This window comes from Rhinolophus sinicus, chromosome 12 (genome assembly GCF_057876585.1).
Source record: "Rhinolophus sinicus isolate RSI-liver-muscle chromosome 12, RSI-T2T, whole genome shotgun sequence".
NCBI lineage: Eukaryota > Metazoa > Chordata > Mammalia > Chiroptera > Rhinolophidae > Rhinolophus > Rhinolophus sinicus.
This window is the reverse complement of record NC_142512.1, coordinates 53,229,077-53,247,267: the sequence shown is the minus strand read 5'-3', so window position 1 is coordinate 53,247,267 and position 18,191 is coordinate 53,229,077. Positions and strand designations below refer to the sequence as shown.

The window sequence follows — 18,191 nt, the reverse complement described above, 5'->3', positions numbered from 1 at the left end:
CCCACCCCACTGCCATTGTTAGCCCCTCCCCCTCCAGGAGGTGACTCCTGCGTCCTCTCTCCAGGGCCAAATGCAGTGGCTTTTGTCTAAGAAATGCAACCGAAAGGGACTCAGACCTTTTCTATCCAGGGCATGTGGCCAGTCTCAGGCCTCTGTCCCTGGTCTCCCCAGTCTGCTGGGACCCTTCTCTCTCCTCTGGATGTTTGTCGCCCTCAGCTAGGCCTGCCAAGATGTCCCAGTGCTGCAAACCCAGCATGACTGCATCCCTCCTGCGCCCAGACTGTCATGATTCCAGGGAATGACTCCAGATCTGTAGAAAGACCTTGAGCTGGGCCAGTGAAGTGAGTACCTGGAAATGGGGGACACACTCTCTTCTTGAAGACCCTGGAAGCTACTGCAGGAGAAGGCAGCTACCAAGATGACCTTCCTGGCACTCAGTGTGAAGAAAAGTCCAATAAATTGGCACTGCTGTCGGCCACTCCATCTGACTTTAGAAAAGCCACAGGGACCACTTCTGGGGAACGGAGTGAGGAGAGGCCGGCAGGAAAACCCAAGCAGAGTGGGTTTCCAGGGGCTCAGCCGGACCCTGGGCTCAGCAGCAGCTGAGGGCTGATGCTGCGGGTCCTCGAGGGAGGCGACCAGGGGTCGTCCCCGCCGCTCTGGAGCTGAGACTCTCCTGAGGATCCCAGCCATGTGCATCCTGCTACATCTGACCCTGGAGCCACAGACAGGTGGGAGGACCCTGCGCCAGCCCGGAAGATGGTGCAGCGGGGCTGCTGGTCCTGCTCTGGGGAGCCAGCTGGGTAGTGCCCACTTTAAAAATGTACCTTGTGCCAGTCCTCTAGGGTGAATGTCCCTGGCTTCCCCACCATGTCGGAGGAGAACACGGAGCAGACCCGGATGCCCCGGTGGTGAGCGGAGAGCCAGGGCCCATCCACCCACCCTGGGCTGGCAGGGAGTGGCCTCCCCTCCCCGGGGGTGGGGGACGAGAGCCATGGATGGGGACACGCCTGAGAGCGCCGCCTCTGTGCTGGTTGGAGGTGTTTATTAACCGGAGCCTGAGCTCTGAGGCTGGGCCTGTCCCTGAGCCTGCGCATGCCTGGGTCTATCTGTCTGTCTGTTGCCTTGTCTTCCTGGGCCTGGCTGTTTCCCCATCTGGGTGTAATCCCTGCTGGCACTCTCTGGGCCTGTGGGTGTAACAAGTCCAAACCTCCTCTGGCAGTCGGGCAGGCTCGGGCGCCCTGCCTTCTGGGCTGTGCCCTTTCCTCCCAAACTGGTTGTGCAGGAGCGGGTGTGAGTGTGGGCAAGTGTGTGTGCATGCGCAACAGCCAGGGCCTCACCTGCAGGGAGGGGCCTCCCAGAAACTGCTTTCCCTCCTGGTCCGGCAGCCCCACCTCGCCAGAGCCCAGCCAAGCTACCAGCAAGGACGCTCCCCGCTGCCTGCCGCCCGCTGCCCGCCGAGCCCAGCCTGAGCCGGCACCTGCCTTTACGACCATGTTCAAGGGGCTGAACAAAGGCACCCAGGGAAAGGGGTCCCCCAAGGGCTCCCCATCCAAGGGCTCCCCCAAAGGCTCCCCCAGCAAGCACAGCCGGTGAGCAGGGCCGGGGCGGGGGCCGGGGGCGGGGTGGTTGCTGACCAAGAGCCCAGAGCCCAGAACCAGCCCGGTGCTGGTATTTGGTGTCCCAAAGCCAGAGGGCCTGGGGGGTGGACTTGCTCCCCAGCCCAAGCTGACTTCCAGCCCTGGGAGGAGGCCAGAGAGATGGCCCAGGGCTCCCCGCATTCTCCTGGGTTGTGGGGGGCCTGAGGGCCACGAGTGGAGGCTGTTCTGCAGGAAACATGCTGGACAGGGGCCTGAGCAGCTGCCTTCCTCTGCTGGGAGGCTGGGAGACTGGAGTGCCTGGATCGGGTCCTCAGCTCTGTGATAACCCTTGGGACCTGGGCACAGGGTGGGCAGAAGGCCTGAGGCCAGAGGAGCCAGGAGGTGGGGGGATGGGGCTGTGCTGCAGCTTCCCCGAGTGGCTCTCACCTGGGGTCTTGTGAGTTTTGTCACAGAGTCGGGGTGATTCCTTTACCGTGTGGGTGTGTGGAGCGGGTGCTGTGGGACAAGAGGAAGACCCCACGGGCTCCAGACCGCCTCAGAGCTTCCCTCAGTTCCCCCAGCTCTCTGCAGGGCCCAGCCGGGCTCCCCAGAGCCCCATGGTCTTCAGACAGACTTGGCTGGCATTCGTCCAGCTCACTGGCCATCAGCCCCGCTCCGCAGGTGGCGGGTGGCAGCTCACCTGAGGTCCCGGGTGTGGAGGTGAGAATGGAGATGAAAGGCTTATTATCCCGATAGAGATCAGGCTGCAGAGCGACAACGTGGAGCCTGGCTTCTGGGCGGACGGGACGGGAAAGATGGCAGTTAGGACTCCCGCTGGAGTGACCTGTCCTCCCTGGGGCTCCTGAGCCCTGCCCAGGGTGGAGCGTGCTCCTCCAAGTGGGAGCAACCCTCCCAGAAGGCCAGGCCTGAGGACAGGGTGCTCCAGCCTCAGCACCTGCAGCCCCTCAGCCCTGGGCAAGCTCCTGGGCAGCGCTTTCCTGGCCAGGGGCAGCTGGGTATACGTGGCTCTGTCCTCTGGCTGCAGGCCCTCCAAAGAGGGCTCCTCATTCCCCTCGTGTGCAAACCACTTGTTCAGCACATATTTCTTAAGCACTATCGTGTATTAAGATGATTCTAGGCACAAGGGATATCACTGCAAATGGCACTGACAGGTCCCTGCCTTCATGGCACTTACATCCTAGTGGAATGAAAACTAACATTTACTGGGTGCTGACTCTGCACAAGCTCTGTACTGGACATTTCAGATGGATTAGTTCTCTTAATAACATGCGAGGTAGATATTATTAAAGCCCACTTTACAAGTGAGGAACCGCAGGCACAGAGAGGTTATGTAACTTGCCCAAGGCTACACAGCAGTAGTGACGGAGAAGGATCAAACCAACACTATGTGACCAGAGTTCCTTCAGACTGGATCTTTGCTGCATCACCCCTCTGACTGGGGTGGTGGTGGTGGGGGTTGTCCTTTGGCCCCTGGTCCAAGGCCAGCTCAGTGAAACCTTCTCTTCAGCAGTGCTCCTAAGGCTTGGACCACTGTGCCTTTTATTAGGTCTGCTTGATCCACTAGGCCCCAGAGAGTGAGCTCAAGCACACAGCAGGTGCTCTATAGAGGCTGCTGGGTGAGTGCACACAGATGGTGCCCTATAGAGGCTGCTGGGTGAGTGCACACAGATGGTGCCCTATAGAGGCTGCTGGATGAGTGCAAAGAAAAAGACCTTGGGGACCCGGTTCAGGCTCATAGTCTCCTCCTGGCTGTGTGACCTGGAGCAAGTCAGGTTCCAATTTGGGCTCTGAACCCCAAATCTGGAAAATGTTGGGGTGCCCCAGGAATCTCTTGGCCTCCCCCTGCCCCAGTGCTGTGTGGCTCCACTGGATGGTTGTTAGCCTGGGCATAGACAAAGCCTGGGGCAAAGAGGGTTGGGAAGAGACAGGGCTGGGGTGGGAGGAAGCTGGGGTGGGGATATGCTGCTCCTCCCCCGCCCCCAGCCAGCCCACCTGCCCCTCCCAAGCCCAACCAGGCTGTCTCTGGTATGGTCTTAGCGGTCTTAGGGAGAGCTGGTGATTCACTCCCTGGGCTGTCTGCCCGCCAGGCAGGGAGCTGGGTGGGGTTGGGAACTCTCTGCCAGGACAGTGAGGTCAGCCTGCTCCACAGTGCCACACACCTGGGACCCTCACTTTCTGAACCCTAACTGGCAGCAGCGCTTCCCCCAGGACAGGGTATCTCACAGAGTCTCCTACAGAGAGAGACCAGAGCTCCCCATGTCTTGAACGCTTCCCTCCAGGCAGTGAGCCTGGCTGTAGGGCAGGACGGGGCAGGGGAGGGGGGCTCCACTCAGGTGGGTAGATCTCTGCCCAGAGGGAACAGAGGGAGGGACCTTTTCCAACTGTGCTGCCCTCTGTCCTCACCACCCAATAGAGCTGCCACCCAGGAGCTGGCCCTGCTCATCTCCCGCATGCAGGCCAATGCTGACCAAGTGGAGAGAGACATCCTGGAGACCCAGAAGAGGCTGCAGCAGGTGAGGCCTGACGGGCAGATAGCAAGGTGTGGAGCCATGGGAGGCCCATTGTCAGGCCCAGGTGTGCCCACTGACCATGGTGAAGATGGGACAGACGACTTTTGTCCTTCACTGGCCACTCCCCAAACAGTGGAATGAGGGCTCACCATCCTTCTCTGTTGGGCTCCTAATTTGGGGGATCAAAGGGGCTTGAGGGCGGCCCAGCCCTCCCCTGTGTTCTTGAGCCCACCCCGCAGATGCCCTCAGCCTGTCCCTCTGCCAACGTGAGCACCACGGTTGGCTATGGCAGCCAGGGTCCCTCAGGGTGGGACTCAGGCGGCAGTGAGGGGCAGCGAGGGGCAGCGAGGATGCCGTGCCTCCCCGCCTGCAGGACCGGCTGCACAGCGAGCAGAACGAGGCCCTGCAGTACCGGCAGGAGACAGGCCGCAGCCTGAAGGAGGCAGAGGTGCTGCTGAAAGATCTCTTCCTGGACATCGACAAGGCCCGGCGGCTCAAGCACCCGCAGGCCGAGGAGATCGAGAGGGAGTGAGTGGGGTAGTGGCAGGGGCTGGAGACCAAGGACAGAGGCACTGGGGGTCCCAGGGGAGCCCCTGGCCAGCTCTGACCTGCTGGCCCCCTCCTTGGCAGCATCAAACAACTGCATGAGCGGGTGACCCAGGAATGTGCCGAGTACCGCGCCCTGTACGAGAAGATGGTGCTGCCGCCCAACGTGGGGCCCAGGGTCGACTGGGCACGGGTGCTGGAGCAGAAACAGGTAAGGGGCCACCCCCAGTGTTGGAGACGCCTCAAGGAGCTGGAAGTCACCCACCCCCAGCAGCAGTCACAGCAATACAGCGTGTCATCGGGGGCCGGAGAGTGTGCTTTGACCCCAGGGGTAGTTAGGGGTCTGGGAAGAGAGAGAGCAGAGGACACAGGGCAGTCCGGGAAGACTTCTTGCAGGAGGAGGCTCAGGCCTCAGGGGGGACGGCTTGGTTGGGTTGGGGTGAAGTGGTGAGGAGAGGACAGTCCAGAAAGAAGGAACAGAGGCTGTAGCCTGGGTGCCATGAGCAGTGGGGTTTTCTGGGCAAGTGGGCAGAACCAGATCATGGGCATCCTGAACCCTCCGCCCGAGTGAGGAACTGTGCTTTGAGGCCACAATAGAAGGGGTGCAGTGATGACAATGAAGGGACAGTGGGGAGGCCATGGGCAGAGCAAGGGCATGCGCAGGTTCCCGGAGCCTGGCTGCAGGTGTACAGGCAGGAGGCGCTGAGGCCGGGGCCAGGAAGAGGCAGGGCAGAGTGGGAGACTTTTCAGAGGCTGAGCCCCAAACCCTGGGGCCCAGTGGGATTCGGGGGCTGCACTGCAGTCATGGTGACACCAAGGCCTCAGCCAGGGCCACTGGAGAGTGGCATGTGCCCCAGAATGAGCTGCTGGCTGTTCACCAGGACTATTTTCCTGGCCTGTCCACCCGCTGCCCAAATGACTAGCTTGGGTCCTGCTGACAGGGAACCAGGGAGGGCGCAGGAGGGCTCCTGCCGGGTCCCCAGGTGGAGCTGAGCCGCTGGCTCTTCTGCAGAAGCAGGTCCGCGAGGGCCAGTACGGGCCGGGCATGACGGAGCTGGAGCAGCAGGTCGCCGAGCACAACATCCTGCAGAAGGAGATCGACGCCTACGGGCAGGAGCTGCGGAACCTCGTGGGGCCGGTGCGTGAGCATCCCTGCCCTTCTCCATCACAGCCAGAGCTGGGCCCACTGGCTTCTGGGGCGAGGGATGGAGGCTGGGGGCCCAGCGGGCCCAGCACATGGGGTGCCAGCTCCCTGCACCCCGCCTCTCACTGGACCTGCGTTTTCTCCCCCTTGGTCGAGGCAGGACTCAGCCACCATCCGGAACCAATACCGAGACCTACTGGTGAGCAGGGGAAGGGCAAGGCGGGCTGGCTGGGGGAGCTGAAAGCAGGGCAGGCCTAGCTGCCTGCACCCTTGCTGGGGCCAGTGTTGCTGGGTGCAGCCTGATGGCACCCCTTGCTCCCTACCTCTCGCCGAGCGCAGAAGGCGGCCTCGTGGCGCGGGCAGAGCCTGGGCAGCCTGTACACACACCTGCAGGGCTGCACGCGCCAGCTGAGTGCCCTGGCCCAGCAGCAGCACCGCATCCTGCAGCAGGACTGGAGCGACTTCATGGCAGACCCCATGGGCGTGAGGCGGGAGTATGAGGTCAGGGGGGCAGAATGGGGGCAGGCGGGGTGGGGGGCGGGCCAGGACGTCCTCATCCTCACTGCCTGCTCCCTCCTCGCCCCCAGCACTTCAAGCAGCATGAGCTGCTGAGCCAGGAGCACTGTGTGAACCAGCTAGAGGACGATGGGGAACGCATGCTGGAGCTCGGGCATCCGGCCGTGACGCCCATCCAGGTGCCAAGGCCCAGACCCGCTCCACTGCCTCAATCGGGGGGCTTCCCAGGGAGGCTGAGAGGGGACAAGTCAGGGCCAGCGGGCAGGGCCAGCTGAGTGGGCCGTGGATGGTGGATGCACCAGGCCGGGGCACGGTCCGAGGACTTCCTGCTGCTGTCCCCAGGTCCACCAGGAGGCCCTGAAGATGGAGTGGCAGAACTTCCTGAACCTATGTATCTGCCAGGAGAACCAGCTGCAGCATGTTGAGGATTACCGCCGGGTGAGCCTGTGGGCAGGGTTTGGAGAGGGAGGGGATACGAAGCTGGGCAGGGGGCACAGGGCTAGGGGTATGGCAGGGCCGGACAGGGGGCACGGGGGTGGAGGCAGCCACCAGGGCCCAGGCTGGAGCAGAGAGAGGCGCCCAGAGGACACCACAAGACATGCTCGCGTTGTGGGAGACAAGGCATCTCATCAAAATGGCAGAGCTGTGTCTCTGTGATTAGGTCCCAGAGGGGAAATAATGTCACGCATACTTTCTCAGCAGGGTGATATCGCTCCCAGGGGGGTAAAAGTTGGTTCTTATGGGTGGAAAATAATCTTATTCTTTTTACATGTAAATCATAGATATACACACATAAAGGATATGCAGCATATCTGTCGTGTTAAAATTTTATGGCGATGGTGGGAAAACTAAGGAAAAAATATCTAAAAAGCCTCTTTAGAAAAGATAATGATTAAAAAAAAAAGCAGTGAGAAACTATACAGGGAATTTTGAGGGGTAATTTCCATCCGTAATGTTTCATATACCTTGAAAGAGACAAAAGCCAAAGAGCTTCCTTCCTTCCTTCCTTCCTTCCTTCCTTCCTTCCTTCCTTCCTTCCTTCCTTCCTTCCTTCCTTCCTTCCTTCCAGCATTTTCCTATATAACCACTATAACCATATCATACCCATTGTCAAGAATTTCGTAACGCACCCCGACTGTGGAATGTTTCTTTATAGCATATCCCCAGCTCCTCTCTGGGGCTAGGAGAAGTGCAGCCCAGACGCCCTGGGCACCCACCCCAGGCACCACCCCAGATCCCAGCCAGGACGATTCCAGATGCAGGGGTGAGGCAGCAGAGGCACCACCCTTCATCTGTGCAGGAAGAACGAACCCAAAGTGTTCATAACGCTAAAGGAACTGTAGTTCAGTGAACCAAAAATGCCCCATTTCCAGAACACTCCAGTTAAAAAGGCCCCACTGCTTGGGTAGAAAGGCTGACAGTATGGGGGACAAGTGGCAGTTTAGGGTGAGGCGATTTGCGTTTAGCTGGTTTGCAGGCTCAGTGGGCATTGTGGTACCCTGGACTCTGCACTTGACCACACACTGACTTCAGTTCCAGGAAGAGGCCGACTCTGTCAGCCAGACCCTGGCAAAACTCAACTCCAGCCTGGACACCCAGTACGACCCTGCCCCCGGGGGGGCCTCTGGCACCCCCACAGAGCTGCTGCAACAGCTGGAGGTGAGATGGCCCCACCCAGCCCCCTGGACCCCACTCCTGGGAATGGGGCCTGCCCATGTGTCTGGGTCTCACCTCTCCCAGGGACCTAGTCCTGCCCGGAGCCCCGGCTGGGGGGTCAGGAGAAGGGCGCCGCTCCAGCAGGAGGAGGCTAGTCTATTACCAGCAAACTCTTCTCTCTGGACCTGTTTCCCCATCTGTAATGTGACAGGGCCTCCAGGTTTGCTCTGAGGCCCTCCAGCTCCCACTCCAGAGTCCTGGGTGATGCTGGGCAGCCCCCTCCCTCCCCCCACAGACCCTAGGGTCCTGGGTCCCCAGAGCGGGTCTCCTTTTACTTTGCTGACCTAGAGACCCTGTCTTCATGACGGCCAGACTCCTGGCTCTCTTGGGATAGGGGGGTATGTAGGGCAGGCCTGGCCAGATCCCCCACTTCCTGGGTCCCCACAGGCCGAGGAGAAGAAGCTGGCCATGGCCGAGAAAACTGTTGGGGACCTACAACGGCGGAGTCAGGAGGTGGCCCCTCTGCCACAGCGCAGGAACCCACCCCAGCAGCCTCTGCGTGTGGATAGCATCTGTGACTGGGAGTCTGGAGAAGTACAGGCTCCGCCCACCCCGCCCTGCCCCCTCCAGCCCCACCCCTGCCCCCTCCAGCCCCACCCCTGCCCTACTCCTCTCCAAGCCTTGCCCTGCCTCTGGCCTGTCCTTATCTCAACCCCAGTACCATCCACTCCAATTCCTGTCCCTGCCCCAGCTCCTGTCCCCAGCCCCTACCCCATCCTGGCCTTGGTCCCTTCTCTGGCCCCTGCCCCTGAGCCTACATGAGCCCCTCCCCACCTGTCCCCCAGGTGCAGCTATTGCGGGGTGAGCAGTACACGCTGATGGACAACACTGACCCACATACCTGGGTCGTGCAGGGCCCAGGCGGGGAGACCAAGCGTGCCCCGGCCGCCTGCTTCTGCATCCCAGCTCCGGACCCTGAAGCCGTGGCCAGGGCCTCCAAGTGGGTCTCCCTGGGGATACGCAGGCGGGAGGCAGGCTGTGGGCCCAGACCAGCCCGTGGGGTTTGAGGCCATTGCCTGGCCTTCACTTGGACTGGTGTCTGGGGGGGGGTAGGGGGAGAGACGGAGGAGGGTCATCCTTCTCTGATCTTTTCCTTGATCCAGGCTGGCTGCGGAGCTGCAGGCCCTGAAGCAGAAACTGACCACAGTTCAGAGCCGCCTGAAGGCCAGTGTTGCAGAGCCCTTACGGCCTAGCCAGCAGGGTACCAGGGCTGGCCGGGGAGTGGGGTGGGGCATTGCTGGGATACAGGGAGTAGACTCCTACTTTGGCCACTGCTGGGGGGCTGTGATGGGCAGAGGGTGGCCCTAGTTTAGGGATGTCAGCTCTAGGGATTCCATCTGCTTGGTTCACAAGCCCCTGGGGCTGTTGCTCCCTCAGCTAGGCCTGCCCATCCCTTCCCACCCCCACACAGGACCCTCTTCGGCACTCAGGGAGGAGCCCCTTGGGCAGACGTGCAGACGTGAGGGAGGCCCTGGGCCCTCACAGGCACCCTATGCCCCCAGCTTCGAGTGACTTAGCCACAGCCGACCCACGGGCCCAGAAGCTCCTGACACAGATGACCCGGCTGGATGGGGACCTGGGGGAGATAGAGAAGCAAATACTGGCCTTGGCCCGGGCCCCGCTGAGCCGTACCACACCCCTGGAGGACCTGGAGGGCCGCATCCGAAGCCACAAGGTGGGTGAGCGAGGGATCAGAAGTGGCTCTACCCTGGGGGTGCATGAACTAAAGACGAGGCAAGTGTGGGAGCAGCCACAGGGACCCGACGTGGGCAAAGGGAATGCCCAGTCCAAGGCTCATGCGAGCTGGTTCCCATCCCCGCTCCTCTGCTAACCAGTTCTGTGACATTGGCCAATTCACTTAACTTCTCTGGGCCTTGGTTTCCTTGAAACCAGGCACAATAATACCCAGTTGATATCCTCTCGTCCTGAGGATAAAGTGTAGGAAGGCCCAGGAAGGTTCTAGAGGGGCAGGGCCCAGAGTAAACGCCCTATGACCTTCCCTTGGGAGGTGTCCTGGGACGGAGCTGAGAGCAGAAGGAAGCCTGGAGTATCGTAGGGGTGATTTCTGCTGAGAGGCTGGCGGGGTCTGGGTGGGGGAGCCCCCTGAAGAGGTTGCAGTGAGTGTAACCATGACATAAAAGAACTCAGTCCTCCGAGGTGCTGGTAGTGAAAGCAGCCCTTCCCCACGCCTGGGGGTGGGAGTGGGGGTAGCAGCTTGGATTGTAGCCTCCCAAACCAGTTTCTACTCAAATGTATTGTTTGGGTTTGGTTCTGAAAAATTACAATCTGTCGTTCATATTGTTGTGTCACTTGTGACTTTCACTGCACAAGATACCACAGGTTTTAGGAGGTGTAGGAGGTGGCATTTCAGTGGGTCAGAGGGCCAGCAGGCGGGAGGGCTCCCCACTGCAGGTTGGGTCCTAGAGGCTGCTTTGAGGTGGACATGAGTATGCAGGTTGTTTCCTAAGGTGTCCCATGGGGGCTACCTGTGGGGGTGGGGGAGAAAGCTGGCCTGGCTGCGGGAGGAGGCACTGTCCCCAGTGCCATCTCAACAGAGACCTCTGCTGAACCCACGGGACCGCTGGATCTAGTAGGGGGCTGGGCCTTTATACCCCACGTTGTCACTGGTTGCACTGCCCCGGGACATGGCACCTCCCTTGGGTCTAGGCAGTCCCCAATTAGGTCCTCGAGGTTTGAAATCACAGTCTCCACCACCAGCGGTGTTGGGGGTCCATGAGAAGCCGTTAGACTGGAAGGTGGGTAGTGCGTGGCAGGTCGGCACCTATGACTTATGGATGAATGAGAAACTGATACAAGAATGAACGAAATAACCACCATTAGATGAAGTGGGGCTTTGCTGCCTGACCTACAGCGATGGGGCAGGAGACTGAAGGTCTGTGAACAGGACGGTGACGTTAGATCGTAGTGGTCAACTGCGTGCCTGGCACACAGTCTCATTTCATCCTTCCATCAGTCCCTCTGTGGATGAGGAGACTGAGGCTCACCCAGGCTCACTTGCTCAAGGTCATGCTAGTGGGACTAGCAGGGCCTGGACTGTTCCCAGATCACTAGCCTGGGCTCAAGCACGTCTGCACCACACTCTCAGGCTGGGGGGCAGAGTTAGGATGACCTGGCGGGAGGGCTGGGCTGAAACCCACCTGCCCAGTGTGCACTTCTCTGACCTCCTCCTCCCCAGGGCACAGCCCAGCAACTGCAGAGCCTGGGAGCAGAGAAGGAGGCAGCCCAGCAGGAGTGTGAGGCGTTCCTGTCAGAGAGGCCAGTGGGCCCTGCCGCCCTGCACCTGCCCGTGATCCTCCACAACGTCAAGAACAAGTACAGCGATGTGCAGACTCGCTGCAGCCTCTATGGGGAGAAGTGAGTGCTCTGGGGACTGGGGAGGGCATGGCTGGGGGGGCAGCAGGGGTGTGGCCAGGACATGACGAACCCTCCGCCCCACCCCCACCCCCACCCCCACTGGCAGAGCCAAGGCTGCCCTGGGTCTGGAGCGGCAGATCCAGGAGGCGGACAGGGTCATCCGAAGCTTCGAGTCCACGCTGGCGCAGGAAGCCCTCATCCCCGCTGGCCCGGGCGCCCTGCAGGAGAGGGTCAGCGAGCTGCAGGTAAGGGCCTGGCGGACTCCTGGTGGGAGGGGTCACAGCCTGAACAAGCATTCAGAGGCAGGTGGAAGGTAGATGTGTGGAATCCTGGAAGCATGAGGGTGCACCTGGCTGTGTCCCCTCCCCCCCTAGTGCCAGCGGAGGGAGCTGCTACAGCAAGAGGCCTGCGTGCTGGGGCTGCACCGTGAGCTGAAGGCCGTCGAGCACGCATGCTCTGCGCTACAGAACAATTTCCGCGAGTTCTGCCAAGACCTGCCGCGTCAGCAGCGCCAGGTGCGGGCTCTCACTGACCGCTACCACGCCGTGGGGGACCAGCTGGACCTGCGGTGAGTGGCTGAGCCATCAGGGCCTGAGGCACGCCCCCACCATGTGTGTAGAGCAGCTGCTGCTGACAAGCTGTGTGACCTTGGGCTGGTGACTTCACCTCTCTGAGGCTGTTTCCTCACCTCTAAAATGAGATGATAACAGCACCTACCCCCCAGGGTGGTGCCTGGCAGAGGCTGTCCTGTCCATCTCTGAACGCCCAGCTCCAGCACAGGGTCAGAGTAAGGGGATCAGCACGCGGTTACTCTGGCCTCCTGACCTGTACTCGGGAGGAAGGCGCCCTCCAGCCTCCTCTGTGCACCCCTCACTGTCCCCACAGGGCAGCTCTCACCTCTGCCTGGGGCCCCCTCCTCATGCAGGGAGAAGACCATGCAGGACGCCAGCCTCACCTACCAGCAGTTCAAGAACTGCAGGGACAACCTGAGCTCCTGGTTGGAGCACCTGCCCCACAGCCAGGTGCGGCCCAGTGACGGGCCCAGCCAGATCGCCTACAAGCTGCAGGCACAGAAGGTGAGCGGCTGGGGCTGCAGGCGACCCGACGGCAGGTCAGGCCCCTGCCCAAGTCCACCTGCCCATGTGGCATCCTCCCACAGGGAGAGCTGCCTGTGCATGTGTGGCCCCCTAGTGGCCAGTTCTAAGAGACCTCAAAGCTGACCACAGAGGCCTTGGATCACCACCACCACCCGCCCCCGAAAGGCTCCACTGTGCCCACAGAAACAGCCAGCCCGAGGTCAGCAGTGGGCTCTATGCTCCTAGAGGTTCCGACTCCCGCTGCATCCTCTTCCTCGTACTTGCCAAGCCCCTACTCTGCACTGGCAATGAACCAAAGGCTGGGGGTGCAGCCTGGACTCGGGCAGCTCGGGCTGGTGGGAGGCCAGTGCATCGCAGGCCATGCTGCTGCTGAGTGCTTGGTGGAGAAGCCAGAGTGCTGTGGGATCCATGACAAGACATGTGTGGGGGTCATGGCAAGAGACATCCTAGCCGAGGCCTGAGGAACAGATAGGGTAGCCAGGTGGAGGTGAAACGTCCCAAGCCGAGGCCACAGTGGGTCGGGGGAGGGAAAGGGCAGTTTCTCATACAACCTTTCCTGCCCCTGCCTGTGGCCCTGGACATGCCTGGCTGGAGGCGAGTCCAGTGAGTGGTGTTACCTGACCTCCCTGACTCTCACCTCTCCCTGGGCAGAGGCTGCTGCAGGAGATCCAGGGCCGGGAACGGGACCGGGCCACAGCATCCCGCCTCTCCCGGGACCTGCAGGCGGCTCTCCAGGTAAGCAGTTTTACTTCAGTTTGTCCCTTTATCCACTCATGCTTCCTTTCTCTGCCAGTCCTCTGCTGCCCCACCCAGCTTCCCCCACTGACTGCTAACCTGTTGTCCTTTCCTCCCTGCTCAGGACTACGAGCTGCAGGCAGACACCTACCGCTGCTCCCTGGAGCCCACCCAGGCAGGGTCGGCCCCCAAGAGACCCCGGGTGGCTCCCCTGCAGGAGAGCATCCAGGCCCAGGTGAGACGGGACCCAGTGGGGCTTGGCGTCCCTGGGTACCAGCTCTGCAGCCTCTGAGGCGGGAACTGACCCTACTCTCCCTTGCCCCCCTGTGGCCTCTCCAGGAGAAGAAGCTGACCAAAGCCTATACTGAGGTTGCAGCTGCACACCAACAGCAGCTGCGGCAGCTGGAGTTTGCCAGAAAGATGCTGGAGAAGGTATGGAGAAGATGGCCACTCAGTTTCTGGTGTTTGACCTGGCAGTTGTCCTTTCCTCCTCACCCTGCCACCTGTAGCCTTGGGGTTCTGCCTCCCCCAGTTCTCTTCCCAGCAGCTCTTACAGGCTGGTCTCTGTCTCAGAGTTAGGCCCTGGAGATGTCATTCAGGGCAGTCACAGCTTAGCCACTGGGCAGTCCCCCAGTGGGGACAGGAGAAAATCCCCACAAAGTCTTCCGCCTTAGGACCCAGCTGCAGTGGGCAAGAGGCCACCTAGGTCTCCTCCCTGGGCCGGAAGCTCTCCATGATGCTTGGTGGCTGGCCGAGGGACTTGCCAGCTTTCTCCTACCCAGAGAAGTAGTCCAGCATCCCCCAGAGGAGTGCGGGCGCGTTTCTGGGAGTCTGGATGGAAGGGGAGGGGAAAAGGTTTGGAAGGCAGAACCTGTCCTATTTGCTCATTCTAGTGCAAACTTGGACACTGCCTTGGATCCTAACATCATGGGATTGACAGGGCCTCTCAAAGTCCTTCATCCAAGCATCTTAATACTTCAGCACCACCTCCTGGGACCTACCAGGGAGTCTCAGGAAGTAGGGAGAGGTCTCTGATCTCCAGGGAGGGAGAAGAACGGGCTCATTTGTTTCTGAAGCGCCCCACCCCCCAGTACTCTCCCCTTCTTCCTCTCGCTCTGCAGAAGGAGCTCAGTGAGGACATCCAGATGACCCATGATGCACAGCAGGGGTCTGAGAGCCCAGCCCAAGCAGGGAGGGTGTCAGAGGCCCTGAAGTCCCAGCTGGAGGAGGAGAGGAAGCGGGTGGCACAGGTGCAGCGCGAGCTGGAGGAACAGAGGAACCAGCTGCTGCAGCTGAGGACCCAGCGGCCTGTGGAGAGGCTGGAGGAGAAGGAAGTGGTGGAGTTTTACCGGGACCCCCAGCTGGAGAGCAATCTGTCCAGGGTGAAGGCCCAGGTGGAGGATGAGGGCAAGAAGCGGGCCGGCCTGCAGGCAGACCTGGAGGTAGCAGCCCAGAAGGTGGTCCAGCTGGAGAGCAAGAGGAAGGCCATGCAGCCTCACCTGCTGACCAAGGAGGTGACCCAGATCGAAAAGGACCCCGGTCTGGACAGCCAGGTGGCTCAGCTCAGCAGTGAGATCCAGCACCTTAGCAGGGAGAACACTGCCGTCTCCGCCCGGCTGGAGGATCTCAAGAAGGAGCTGCTGGCCCTGGAGCAGAAGGAGGTGAACGTGAAGGAGAGGGTTATGGTGAAGGAAGTGGTCAAGGTGGAGAGAGACCTGGAAATGGTCAAGGCAGCTGAGGCTCTGAGGCTACAGGTGGTAGAGGACACTACGCAGAGGAAAGCGGCAGAGGAGGCCGTGGCCAAGTTGCAGGCTCGCATCCGGGACCTGGAGCAGGCGATTGTTGCCGTGCAGCCCAAGGTGATCGTGAAGGAGGTGAAGAAGGTGGAGCAAGACCCAGGCCTCCTCCAGGAGGTGTCCCGGCTGCGGAGCCTCCTCGAGGGGGAAAAGAGTAAGAACGTGACGCTGGCCGGGGAGCTGAAGAAGCTGCGTGAGCAGTACAACGTGGTGGAGAAGCAGAAGCCCAGAGTGGAGCTCCAAGAGCGCGTCCATGAAACCTTCCAAGTGGACCCGGACACAGAGCGGGAGATCGCACGGCTCAGGACCGAGCTGCAGGAGGCCGCCAGTAGAAGGCGTGATGCAGAGAAGGCAGTGGAGAAGCTGCTGCCTGACCTGACAGCCCTGCGGGCCCAGAAGCCCAAGGTGGAGTACAAGGAGGTGACGCAGGAGGTGGTGAAGCATGAGAGGAGCCCGGAGGTGCTGCGGGAAATCGACCGCCTCAAGGCTCAACTCAATGAACTGGTCAACACCAGTGGGCGGGCCCAGGAGCAGTGCATCCGGCTGCAGGGGGAGCGTGACGAGTGGAGGCGGGAGCGCTCCAAGGTGGAGACCAAGACAGTGAACAAGGAGGTGGTGCGCCACGAGAAGGACCCGGTCCTGGAGAAGGAGGCCGAGCGGCTCCGCCAGGAGGTGCGGGAAGCGGCCCAGAAGCGGCGTGCCGCCGAGGATGTGGTCTACGAGCTGCAGAACAAATACCTGCTGCTGGAGAGGAGGCGGCCTGAGGAGAAGGTGCTGGTGCAGGAGGTGGTGGTCACCCAGAAGGACCCGAAGCTGCATGAGGACCACAGCCGGCTGAGCCGGAGCCTGGATGAGGAGGTGGCCCGGCGGCGGCAGCTGGAGCGTGAGGTGCAGCAGCTGTTGGCCGGCGTGGAGGAGAAGGAGGGCCTGCTCAGCTTCCAGGAGGACCGCGACAGGAAGCTGGCCGTGGAGAAGGAGCTGCGGCAGCTGACCCTGCGGATCCAGGAGCTCGAGCAGCGGCCGCCTGCAGTGCAGGAGAAGATCATCATGGAGGAGGTGGTCAAGCTGGAGAAGGACCCGGACCTGGAGAAGTCCACAGAAGCCCTGCGGCAGGAGCTGGACCAGGAGAAGAGCCAGGTGAAGGAGCTCCACCGGGAGTGCAAGAACCTGCAGGTGCAGCTCGACGTCCAGAAAGCCAAATCGCAGGAGAAGACCATCTACAAAGAGGTGATCAGGGTGGAGAAAGACCCGGTGCTGGAGGGCGAGCGGTCCCGCGTGTGGGAGATGCTCACCAGGGAGCGCGCCGCCCGGAAGGGCCGGGAGGAGGTGGTGCAGGGCCTCCGGGAGCGGATCGACAGGGCAGAGGCGCTGAGCAGGACCTGGGCCCGGGAGGAGGCCGAGCTCCAGAAGGTCCAGAAGCAGGCAAGTCAGCAGGGCCGGCAGCTGCAGCAGGAGCTGCGGGAGCTGGAGAGGCAGAAGCAGCAGAAGGCGCTAGAGCTTCAGGAGAATTCGAAGCTGCTCAGCCAGAAGACGGAGAGTGAGCGGCAGAAGGTGGCCCAGCAGAGCCAGGAGCTCTCGCAGCTCAAGGCGGCCATCCTCCATGAGAAGGACCAGATCTACGAGAAGGAGCGGACCCTCCGGGACCTGCACAGCAAGGCTTGCCGGGAGGAGCTTAGCCAGGAGACCCAGACGCGAGAGACCAACCTTTCTACCAAGATCTCCATCTTGGAACCCGACACGGGGAAGGACATGTCCCCCTATGAGGCCTACAAGAGGGGCGTCATCGATCGAGACCAGTACCTCCAGCTGCAGGAGCTCGAGTGTGACTGGGAGGAGGTCACCACCTCGGGCCCCTGTGGGGAGGAGTCGGTGCTCCTGGACCGCAAGAGCGGGAAGCAGTACTCCATCGAGGCCGCCCTGCGCTGCCGGCGCATCTCCAAGGAGGAGTACCATCTCTACAAGGATGGCCACCTGCCCATCTCCGAGTTCGCCCTGCTCGTGGCGGGGGAGACCAAGCCCTTTTCCTCGCTCTCCATTGGAGCCATTATCTCCAAGTCCCCAGTCGCCTCCCCAGGTCCCCAGACCTCCAGTTGCTTCTCTCACAGTTTCTCTCTCGGCCTTGGCGATGACAGCTTCCCCATCGCCGGGGTCTACGACACCACCACAGACAACAAGTGCACCATCAAGACAGCCATGGCCAAGACCATGCTGGACCCCATCACTGGGCAGAAGCTGCTGGAGGCCCAGGCAGCCACCGGGGGCATCGTGGATCTCTTCAGCCGGGAGCGCTACTCCGTGCACAAGGCCATGGAGCGGGGACTGATTGACAACACGTCCACTCAGAGGCTGCTCAACGCGCAGAAGGCTTTTACTGGCATTGAGGACCCCGTCACCAAGAAGAGGCTGTCGGTGGGCGAGGCTGTCCAGAAGGGCTGGATGCCCCGGGAGAGCGTGCTCCCACACCTGCAGGTGCAACACCTGACCGGGGGGCTCATCGACCCCAAGAGGACAGGCCGTATCCCCCTCCCGCAGGCCCTGCTCTCCGGAATGATCAGTGAAGAGCTGGCCCAGCTCCTGCAGGATGAGTCGAGCTATGAGAAGGATCTGACAGACCCCATCTCCAAGGAGCGGCTGAGCTACAAGGAGGCCATGGGGCGCTGCCGGAGAGACCCCCTGAGCGGCCTGCTGCTGCTCCCGGCCACGCTGGAGGGGTACCGCTGCTACCGCTCAGGCTCCCCCACCGTACCGCGCGCCCTGCGCTGATGCTGGCCAAGCATTCACGGGGTATCCTAGGCGGTGGGTCTTCCCTCCATCTGATGGCTGTTCTATTACTCAGTGTTCCATGTTCCCCTAACTTTGGTGCCCAGTCCACCCCCAGACCCGGTGATCAGCAGACCTGTTTTCCTCCCTCCTCCCCCACCCAGGAGTTCCAATAAACAAATTCTCCCAGTGTCTTGTTCACATGTGGGAATACAGAATGGGATTGTCTGGGACATGAGCACAAAAAGCACCAGTGCTGCTTCCTTCCCAGGTGGGCAGTGGCCATGTCCACTGGCCCTCCCAGGAAACAGGTGCTCTGAGGGCTAGGCTCCTCTGACTCTGGGAAGGATAAGCTGGTGGAAAACCACGAATGGCAAGTTCCTGCTGTCCTTCCT

The 18,191-nt window shown here is 61.3% G+C and overlaps 1 protein-coding gene across 4 annotated transcripts; it reads left to right on the top strand.

Annotated features, from left to right (window-relative positions):
* Positions 1 to 612: 612 nt before the first annotated feature.
* Positions 613 to 17,999, top strand: EVPL (envoplakin). Of its 4 annotated transcripts, none has more exons than XM_088802396.1 (24): positions 613 to 731; positions 838 to 911; positions 1,389 to 1,592; positions 4,015 to 4,114; positions 4,485 to 4,639; positions 4,742 to 4,868; positions 5,670 to 5,795; positions 5,962 to 6,000; positions 6,141 to 6,302; positions 6,389 to 6,496; positions 6,660 to 6,755; positions 7,851 to 7,976; positions 8,421 to 8,567; positions 8,819 to 8,973; positions 9,137 to 9,234; positions 9,536 to 9,708; positions 11,230 to 11,408; positions 11,515 to 11,653; positions 11,783 to 11,976; positions 12,334 to 12,484; positions 13,157 to 13,240; positions 13,365 to 13,475; positions 13,580 to 13,672; positions 14,362 to 17,999. In XM_088802396.1, exons 2-24 carry the CDS (start codon positions 871 to 873, stop codon positions 17,797 to 17,799), a joined length of 6,246 nt encoding a protein of 2,081 aa, XP_088658522.1. In that variant the 5' UTR covers positions 613 to 731; positions 838 to 870; the 3' UTR covers positions 17,800 to 17,999. The 4 variants fall into 4 exon arrangements, with proteins under 4 accessions (XP_088658522.1, XP_088658521.1, XP_088658523.1 ...); XM_088802395.1 differs by having other exon boundaries at positions 1,347 to 1,592; XM_088802397.1 differs by lacking the exon at positions 613 to 731 and having other exon boundaries at positions 825 to 911.
* The last annotated feature ends 192 nt before the right edge of the window (positions 18,000 to 18,191 follow it).

Bases quoted from the DNA above. Each gene is read 5' to 3' on its own strand.
- EVPL (XM_088802394.1), top strand. From the start codon at position 1,096: ATGCCTGGGTCTATCTGTCTGTCTGTTGCCTTGTCTTCCTGGGCCTGG. The intron at 6,001-6,140 runs GTGAGCAGGGGA...CGCCGAGCGCAG, and splicing joins ACCAATACCGAGACCTACTG to AAGGCGGCCTCGTGGCGCGG. The intron at 7,977-8,420 runs GTGAGATGGCCC...GGGTCCCCACAG, and splicing joins AGCTGCTGCAACAGCTGGAG to GCCGAGGAGAAGAAGCTGGC.